This window comes from Hydra vulgaris, chromosome 06 (genome assembly GCF_038396675.1).
Source record: "Hydra vulgaris chromosome 06, alternate assembly HydraT2T_AEP".
Classification (NCBI taxonomy): Eukaryota; Metazoa; Cnidaria; class Hydrozoa; order Anthoathecata; family Hydridae; genus Hydra; species Hydra vulgaris.
In genome coordinates, this window is record NC_088925.1 from 7,037,966 (window position 1) to 7,048,628 (window position 10,663).

At 28.2% G+C, this 10,663-nt stretch overlaps 1 protein-coding gene across 1 annotated transcript; it reads left to right on the forward strand.

Moving 5' to 3' along the window:
• Positions 1-1,105: 1,105 nt before the first annotated feature.
• Positions 1,106-1,858, forward strand: LOC136081153 (ATP-dependent DNA helicase PIF1-like). Its single transcript, XM_065798448.1, has one exon. The coding sequence runs from the start codon at positions 1,106-1,108 to the stop codon at positions 1,856-1,858; it is 753 nt and encodes a 250-aa protein (XP_065654520.1).
• Positions 1,859-10,663: the final 8,805 nt, after the last annotated feature.

The following is a 10,663-nucleotide window of genomic DNA, read 5'->3' on the forward strand; positions in this document are numbered from 1 at the left end:
GGAAATATCATGAAAGCTATTATACATTCAGAATTTAATGATTATGAAAGGAAATAAAAACATTTTTTATATATGGACATGTAAAAAAATTTTTTTAATATAAAAGCATATTTATTTTTTACTTTATCTATTTCAGTCAGAGTGATAAATGTTTTTTGAATTAAAAAAATGTCAATTTTTTTTAGATGAATAAAATAAAGATACTGAGATAATAATAACAGATAATGAATTATCTGTTGTCTTTGTCTCAGTATCTTATTTTTCTTATAGCAGCAACAAAGTTAGATTTTACGTTCAGAAAAAAAATAATTTTTTGTATATATTAAGAAAAATGTTTTGATCAAGTGTATTATATGTAATTTTTTTTTAGATGAATAAAATAAGAAAAAATGATAATAAAAAAATGCTCAAGTTATTAAGTAAACAAAGAAACCTATCAACAGAAGATGAAATGATGGCTATAAAATTTTTGTCGATTGTTAATGAACAAGACGATTTATCATCTATAGTGGAAAAAATTGTTGACCAGGACATTATTTTTATGATGTTTTTTGTAAAATATGCTATTATGTATTTATATTCAAAATAAATTTATTTTTTTTCAGCAAAATAAAAAAAGATGTTATCTTTACAACAACAAAAAGCGCTTCAATGGCTTGATGAAGGAAAGAATTTTTTTATTACTGGAGGTGCTGGTAGTGGAAAAAGTTATATCGTCAAAGAAATTGATCAAAGTATACAAATTTATAAAACAATACATAGTACAGTACAGCAAGTACAGGAAAAGCAGCTCATTTATTAAATGGTGTCACTATACATGCTTTTGCTGGTATAAAAACTGGTGTTAAAAGTTTAGATTATTATAAACGTCATATGCATCCAGACATTAAAAAAAATTGGTTGGAAACTGATGTTTTAATTATTGATGAAATTTCAATGATTAACGCTCAAACATTTGATTTATTACATTTAATAGCTCGTGAAATAAAACAATGTTATGATGAATTATTTGTTGGTACACAAGTTATTGCTTGTGGTGATTTTTTTCCAATTACCACCTGTCAAAGGAGATTTTGTTTTTAAATCTAAAATATGGCAACAATACATGACGGAAGTTTTGGTTTCAACTGAATGCTTTAGACAAAAAGAAGATGCGCAATTTTTTGGAGCTTTAAATGAAATACGTTTTGGTCAAGTTTCAGATCAAACTATTGATTATTTTATGACGCGTTGTTTTGAAACAGATGAAAATTTAAACACTAAATATACAAGATTATTTTTTAGAAATATGGAAGTCGATGTTTATAATAATAAAGAAATGGAGAGTATAAAACAAGAAGGTTATTGGTTTTATGCTAAAGATGTTATTAAAAATCCAAACATACAATGTTCGTTTCAGATTCCAACAGCTGTTTATCTTAAAATAGGTGCTATTGTTATGCTTGTGAGAAATATCAATGTGGAGGAAGCTTTGTGCAATGGTACTATTGGCACAGTCATTTTAATAGAAAATAATGCTGTTTGGGTTAATATGAATAAAAAAGAAGTTAAAATTGAATGTGTCAAAGAAGAGATTTTAAATTGCTCTCATGCTGTTGTAGGCTCAAGATTCGGTTTACCTTTAAAATTAGCTTTTTCTTTTACTGTTCATAAAGCTCAAGGAAGTACAATGAATAAAGCAGTTGTTCAATTTAATTCAAAGGCTTTTATTAATAGTCTTTATTATGTTTCTTTATCACGAGTTTGTAATACTAATGATATTTTTATAAATATTAATAATAAATTAGAATTACGAAAAATATTTAAAAGTATTACTGTTGACTCAGATGTTTTGGAATTTTATAAAAAATACATATAATTTTTTTTAGATAAAAAATGAAATTTGAATATCAAACTGAGGATTCTAAATTTAGTAACAACAGTATATACACTGAACTTTTTTTTTTCATCAAAGATGATTATAAAGATGAAGATATTATTGAAGAATCACAACTTTATTCAGAAACTCAAAGTTCAAATAAAATTGTTTATCACGTAGAACAAAAAACATTGGAAGGATTTGAAACGCAAATGAAAAACATTATTCATTTTGCTGACTTGTTTCAAAAATTTTTAATTGGTTATTATATTGTTACTTTATGTTGCAAATCTATAGAAGATGGTTATTGTAAAATAATAAAACGTTGTTACAATTCACCTGTTTATTTTATAAAACCTTTAGAAGGACCGACTAATTTACGTTCATTCAAGATGCCAATGTTTCTGCTGTTTTTAATATTTTAGAAAACGATAGTGGATAGAGGTTGATACGGTTATGTAATATTAAAATCAAATCTCTATCTAATTTAACAAAAAGATCAATGATGAAATTACGAAATTTTGAATTGTCAGGTTTTAAAAGAAAAATGCTCACGACAGATGAACAAAATCAAAAAAAGAAAAAATATTACGAAAAAAATAAATAAATACTTTTGTTAAAACAACAAAAGAAGAGCAAAGAAAACAAAACAGATGAACAAATTCAAAAAAAGAAAAAACACAACAAAACATAAACAAAAACTACTTTTATTTAAAAAACAACAAAAAAGGAGCAAAGAAATTAATGTAGACGAATGGTTTGGTGAATGGTATAGACCTCATTCTATAACACAATGGCAAAATTCACTAAAAGGTCAATCTTATACTAAACTTTCATATAAACAAAAAAGAAAAATGTTTTTAGATAATAGTATTTTGTTTGAACCAGGATTATGCTTTTATTCTGCTTTTCTAATCTCTTTGTTTATTCGCCAATGGAATGTGTGCACAATTAAAGAATGGAATAAAAAAGTTTTGGAATAAAATGTGACCGATTTATATTTGGAAGAAAATATTTTACAACTCCTTTTTGAAGATCAAGATGAACTAATATTTTAGCTTGGAAAAACGTTTTACAAAATTTAAAAGTAAAATCTAAAACTATGTCATTTCAAACTTTGATTGATTTGTGTCACTGTTTTGCTTACGAAAATACTTTTGATCGTATTAACATTAAAATTTTTGCCGTTAACAAAAGTAATACCAAAATTCGTTTGCTGCATTCTAAATTAAAATCGCAATATAAAAGTTCTCTTACAGAATTATTAAAAGTGGTATACGAAAGCGCAAACATTACCAAAGACGAACAAGATTCACAAAGAGTTTTTATTAATGATGAGGAAAGAAATAAAGCCAATCAACGGAGAAAAACAAACAACACTATAAAAATTTGTATTTTTCAAAAAAAAAATTCATTTTATGCTATAAGCATGTTGAATGAAAAATATTCTACTGTACACTTTTCTGCTAACAAGTCACGTGTTCTTTTTCAATGTTCAGAATGCGGACTAAAATTCACTACAGAGACACACGAATGTGAAGGTTATTATAAACCGGACAAATTTACATACAGCGATTGCATTAGTCACTATCGTCCGCAAAATTCGTTTATGTGTACAAGTAGAAACTTGTTTCCTTTTTTAATGACGTTTGATTGTGGAACGAGTATTACAAAGTCTGAAGAAAATGCCACTTCCAAAGTCAAACCTTTATCTGAGTTGAGTTATCATTGTCCTTCCATCGTCATTCAATGCATTCATGAAAAATTAGCGAGAGAATGTTTTGGTTTGGATGAACAAGGACACGTGATAACTTAATGGATTTTTTATCATGAAAATACTATTGAAAGTTTAGAAAGAAATCCTTTAACGTGTCTACCTGCCTATTTTCAACCAGGAGTATCTTTACTTCACAAAACACACAGACGCATATTGTGGGAAAAGTTAAATTCGACTCGTGAAAATAGCGAAAATTTAAAAATGGAATTACGAGTTTACGATTTAATAGCTTTAGCTGATACTTTGGTTCGATTTGCTTATGAAATATGTTACCGCGTTTTCAAAATTTAAATATATCATCTGAAGAAAAAAATTTAATATGGGAAGAAGAAAATCCTTTATGTTCTATTTGTAGATATCCTGCAGATAAAATACATCAATCTGATGTTTATAAAAATAAATTTTCTCGCATGACTCCTCAAGAAGTAGAAAGATTAAATCATAATTAATTTCGTATTTACAACGACAAACGAATTCAAGTTGTTAACGATGCAGAAAAAATAAAACAAGATTTATTTCAAGTATCGAGTTTGTTTTATATTTGTTGTAGATGGTGGAAAAAATTTGAATACCTACCTGCCACTAACGGTTTGTTAAGTGATTATGTGAGAATAACCAGCGGAGAACTTGTAGATTATATGAAACAATTGGCTTTCCTTATCATGACTGATCATCAACTCGAAATATACTTTGATCAAGAATATATGGACTTGTTAGATGATCCCTATTTTTTAATCAAAATCTTTTGCAAATGTATCAACGAAGTAGGCGGTCAAAATACAGATAACCTATTTTTTTGTTTCTCATGAAAAAGTTGAACCAACCCGTCTACGAATTATGGTATCATTGCATGTTGGTTTCTTTTAATAAACAATTTGAAAAAAAATTTAGTTTATCCGATTTTATTCAAGATAAAAAAAATAGAGACAAAGTTTTAAATAAATGTAATTTCTTTCTCAACGCTTTTGAAGATTATCTAGTTATTGATCACGATTCTTTTTTCAGGACAAGTTTATGGATTAGCTCATGATTATTGCAACAAAATTTTAGCAGATATAGTCAACATTTGTCTTGTCCTATTTTTGCTCACAGCGCTTCTTTTGATAACCGTATTATGATTGTAGAAGGTTTAAAAATTTTTTTTGGATATTTCGTTATACGGTCATTTAGCTGAATCTGAAACAATAGCTTTTAACGCTTTTATAAAATATAGCAGCATGGAAGATGTTTTTGTTATATCTAAAAATGTGAGCAAAGTGAATATTATCTGCGTTGGTAAACATATTGGAATTGTGGATAGCTTAAAAATTTTAAATTGTTCCTTAGAACAAGCCAGTAGTATGTTATCTCAAAAAGCTCAAAATCAAATTGTCAACACCATGTTGCATTATTTACGACCTTTTTATCCTGAAATTAATCATTTAACTGACAATCAAGAGTTTAAAAATTGTTTTATTAAAAAATCATTATTTCCTTACTCACAAATAACAGACGAACTATTAAACATTGAATATAAAACATTTTCACCTATTGAATTATTTGCTCAAAACGATTTAATGAAGTCTAAAAATGTGCAAGAAGAAATGAAAAAAATCAAAGAAGCTTATGAAGGCGTTTAAAAATTGTGGAATTTTTTAAATTTAAAAACTTTAAAATCCTTATTGCATATTTATACTGTGCTCGACACGGTAGTCTTAGGTTCTGTTATGATTGACTTTGATGAAAGAATATTTGAATTTAAAAAATTTCATATTCTTAATCATGTTAGCATTTTTAGTTATACAAGCAAATTAAATTCTGCCATCAGTTTAATTCCTGTTCAATTTCCTCCAACCAATGAACATCAAAAAATGATTGAAAAGAGTATTCGAGGGGACATATCAACCAACGGTACACTAAAATACGCCATTGATACAGATTACTTTGAACCTAAAATAAAAGAACTCAAATTAAACAGTGTATTAAGAGGTTGTTTAATTTTTATGGACGAAAATGGTCAATACGGTGGTGCTCAATTAAAACCTTTACCTTTTCACATAAAATATTCTTTTGATTTGGAATGTACTACTTTAGAGGATGTGATTCGAAAATATCATCGCGTTAATTTAAACGGATTTTCAATTAGTGCTTTAGTCCATTGTCAAATTACCATGAAACCAGAGTATCAAGATCAAGTAAGAGGTTTTTCACCCATGGTAGAAAAAGAAACTATATCATTACAAGATTATTCTCTAACTGAAATTGCATCTAAACGTCATCTCAAAAACAACGGAAAATATACTATAGAAAAAGACAAAACCATTAAATTGGTCATGAAATTAAGTTCGCATGAAATGTGTGAATTTTTAGACACTTTAATATGATTGACTACGTGTTGTGGATGTGTTGTTGAAAAAATTTACAAAGTACTCCCTTTATGGCGTTATCATTTAGCTCAAAAAATGGTAAAAAGAAACATGGAAAAAAGAAAAGAAGCCATTAAAAAGGGTGACAAAGTAGTCGATGCTTCTTGCAAATTACAAATTAACGGTCATTACGGAACATTAAGTCAACAAACTGCGCAAAAACTAAATACTTCTTTTATCAATCACGAAGAAAAAGCATTTCAAAACATCATTGAAAATTTTTAAAACATTCGCCATGTTTTAATTCGAGAAGGTCAAAACGGATGAAAATATTAAATTGTTACTCCCTTTTCATTTTCAAAATTTATTATATGACGGACCCATATTTATTGGTGTTGAACCTGAAAGATATAAATTGAACGTTTTTGAAAAAAAAGTATGTTTAGATTATTACGACACTGTGGAATTTAATTATGACGATTATTTTAAAGAAAATCTTTTCAATCTGATGACCAATGTCAAAACCAAAAGTATTTTATTTCACGATGAAAACAATCATTATGAAATGAAAGACGTGTTTGAACTTTTAAAAACAAAAGATCATAAAAATGCTCTCATTTTAACAACCAGCGAAAAATGCAAACTCATTAGTAAATTTTTACGTATTGTGGCTTCACAAATTTTATCTTATGCTAAACTCAACGTAGGACGTTTTAGTTGGGAATTGGGACAAGTATTAAGAAATCATGGAGCTGAAAAACATTTGGTAGTAACAGATACTGATTCTGGTTGTTTTTTCATTACGCAAAAGAAAAAGAATAACAATGCACTTTCTTCAACGTTTCGCGAAAAAGTAGAAGAATGGATTTATTTTTCAAAATTTGGCATTCGTTGGATGGATTATTCCAATTATAAAAAAACTCACCCTTTTTATTCCCCTCTTTACGCCAAAGAAACGGATCATTTTCAAAACGAAATACCTCCTCCTTATTACATAGCTCAAGCTTTTGCTATGGGACCTAAATGTTATAGTGTTCACAGCGTCAACGGAGACGAAGAAAAAGAAAACTATTACAAAAATAGAGCTAAAGGGGAGTACCTAATTCTAAACTCTTATTTTCAAATTATGTAACGGCTTTGATACCTTTGGTGCAAAAAGATTGTGTAGACCACTTCCTTTTCCAGTGGTAAAAGAAAATCAGCCTATCTAACAAAATAGAATGAGTGTCAATTACAAACAAGTTAAAATACAAACGCACGCTATTGATTTTTTAAAAAGATTTACACAAAAAAATTATGTTTTTGATGACGGAGTCATGACTGAAATCGAGATCATTATCTTTTGGAACCGATACGAGAAGCCAATTTAAAAGTTTTACCTGATATAGAAAAATTTTGTAGCGATAAACACATTCAAAATTTACTTCAAATTGAAAAAAAAATTATAAAAGAATTAGAGCGTTATCATACAATGGCGATGTTTAATCGAAAAGTTTTGATACCTTTATTATACGATATTAAAAAGAATATATATTTGTAAAAATTTTTTTGCAAATAAAAAAAATGGAGTTTTGTTTTTTTGATCAAAAATTAACAACCCTACAACTCGAAAACAAGTTAAAAGAAGTTGGTTTAAAAAATTTTTATTTTGTAGAAAATACAGAAAACGAAGTTCAATATTATCACGATAAAAAAGGATTTTTTACTTCTCGTTTAATTCTAATCATTCTAAACGGACGCGAGTTAATCTTTGAAGCATTTTTAAGTTGTTGTACAGAATGTTTACTTGAATATTTGAGTTTTGTATGTCATCTAGGCTGTTATGAAGAAGATTGTGAGCATTGTGAAGATTTTAATAGAATACATTATAATTGTTCTTGTCTTTTAGAGAAAAAAAACGAATCATAACTTAATAGTGGACACTATATTACTAACAGAATTAGCAAGACGATTGGCGAACTATTGAAAACCTTGTGGAAGATATTTAAAAGTGCACAAAAATCAACTCGATTTTATTGACGATGAATATAAATATAATTATCCTTAACCCTAACCCTGATCCTAACTCGAACCCTTACCTAACCCTAACCCTGACGATTATAAATATAAATATCGAAGAAAAAAGTTTTTAAATGTTAAAAATATGGAATCGTAACGGGACAAAAGAACAATTACTTTACGCATTGGATAACATACCAAGAATGAACATTAAAAAAATTATTTTAGACCGTTTTTTGTAAATTTTTTTTTGTAAAAAAAAAGATATAAATTAAAAAAATTGTTTTTTTTTTTTATTAATATAAAAAATGGAAGAAAAAGATGAAAAACCTCTTGAACAAAAATTCGAAACTGTAGAACAACCTGCAGAGATACCGTTAGAAAAAAAAAGATGGTAGACCTATAACCGAAACATTAAACGAAAAAGGCTTTTATGTTTTTTATTTAAAAGGAACATCAAAAGAAACTGAACTCAAAGACGAAGAAAGCAATTCACAAGTGAAATTTAATATTTTTAAACCTACTCAAGATGTATATTCTGAAAATACAATTATTACAGGGCCTACAAACAGTGAAAAATCAACTATGGCCAGAGAATTATTACATTATGGAAAATTTCCTGATGCAGAAATGTTATTTGTGATACAAATGAGAGAACCTAGTGAATCTTAACACAAAACATGGAAAAATATTATCGAATCTTCTAAAAATAATTTAGAAGCTTATCATATTAAAACAGTTAACAGTCCAGAAAATTTAGATTCAGTAATACAGAAAGCCATTGGTTTTTCCAAAGATAAATACGGTATTCAAAATGGCGATTATCGACTATTAAAAACAATACTTTTATTTGATGATATTAGTGCTTTTTGCTTAAAAAGTCAACAATATACTAGCGCATGTTCTAGCGGATCTCGTCACGGAGTAGGTACCATGACCATATTTCATTCTGTACCTTCTAAAGCCAGTCAATGTTGAAACAATTTAGTGTCTCATTACAAATGTATTGTTTCTTTTGATAACAACAGCGAGATTGAAAAAATATTTAAAAATGATTTTCCTTCTACTGGCAAAATGCATCATCACGTTATAAGCGATTTGTTAAATAAAGAAACTTCTAATCAACACGGACATTTGGCTTTATTTAAAAGAAACTCTTCGGTAGCACGCTTGAGAACGCAGATTACGAGTAAAGAACAAAAAGTATTTATTCCAGTAGACGCTCAAGGCAAATTGGACTTTGATTATAAAGACATTAGCGTTAACAAAAAAATTGATAGTTTTCAATCCTTTCCCTATGTCAAGGCTCTCCAATTAAAAAATTATTATCTCAAATCTCATCACAACAACTATAATCAAGAGAAGGAGAATAAACCCAACGAGGAAGATAAAAACGATATAAATAAGGAAAAAGAAAATCCGATAAAGAAAAGAAAACGGAGTGATGCGAAAGAGCAAAACAACTACTCAAAGAAATTAAAAGACAAAAACGATATGGGTTGTGCGAATCTTCAGACGAATCTTCAGACGGTGGACCCAGTTCTGATTCTGAATGATTGGAAAAGCAAAGAATTTTTACGAATTTTGCAAACCGATTACGAATTATGCAATCCTTCAAATAAAGCGAGTAAACGTCAAGCCATGAGACAAAAGTTGGCTGTTCGAGGACAAATTTTTATCCCCAAAATGAATAGAAGAAAAGACATTGATTAAAACAAAATTAAAATATGGATGAAAGAAATTTTGACACGTTTTAATGCTGTAAAAATGTTAAAATGCGAACTTTTATCAGACCACGAAAGACATCAAATAAAAAACGTTTTTTTTTTTCAACAAATTTATTTTCCTCTCACATCCAAAAGAAAATATTATCGTTATACTTTAAAAAATATACCCTTAGCTTCTTTACCTTTTTTTAACGTAGATCAAGTCAATGTCCTGAAAGAGAATTAATGATGGATGTTTTTACCGAAAGTTTAAACATGATAAACATTTTACTCAATCTCAATTTAAATAACTTGACTTTTGACGATCATACTTATGCAGGGTCCGATTTTAACATGTTTAGTAAATATCTTACAAATAAAGCAAAGGGTGTGCCTTCATGCATTCCTGATCCTATAGACGGAAGTTCAAATCATTATACTTTTTTTTCTTTACCATCCTTCCAAAGAAAATTATTATCACCCATTAAATTGAGCACATTACTTATGAAAAGTAACGCCTATTCTGTAATGAAAAGTAACTCCTATTCAGATTATGATACCAATTATACATGGAATAATGTTCCTATTGGTACTCCCGAAGTGAAAGGCACTCCCTTTTAATTATTACCTTCAAACTTACCTGATGACATTTATAAAATATGGACATCCGATAGCTCTTTAATCGCTAAATATATCGTAGAAACTTTTATTGAAGTTTTAATATATTGCGAACAAAGCAAACCTATTTTTTCAAATACCATCAAAGTACCTCTTGTCACTACAACTAGTTTCGAAAGAGCTACTACACCGAGTCATAAAACATGGTTAAATAGTGTCAAAGCTATATTACAAGGAAATAATCCAAAAGAATTAATATTTTTTTGCACTTCGCTTAATGGGCAATTCATTTATCGAAAAAAGAGCGATGGTACTATTGTACAAACTTGGACAGACAGTTTAACTTAAAAAAATATCATTT

Bases quoted from the DNA above. Each gene is read 5' to 3' on its own strand.
- LOC136081153 (XM_065798448.1), top strand. From the start codon at position 1,106: ATGACGGAAGTTTTGGTTTCAACTGAATGCTTTAGACAAAAAGAAGAT.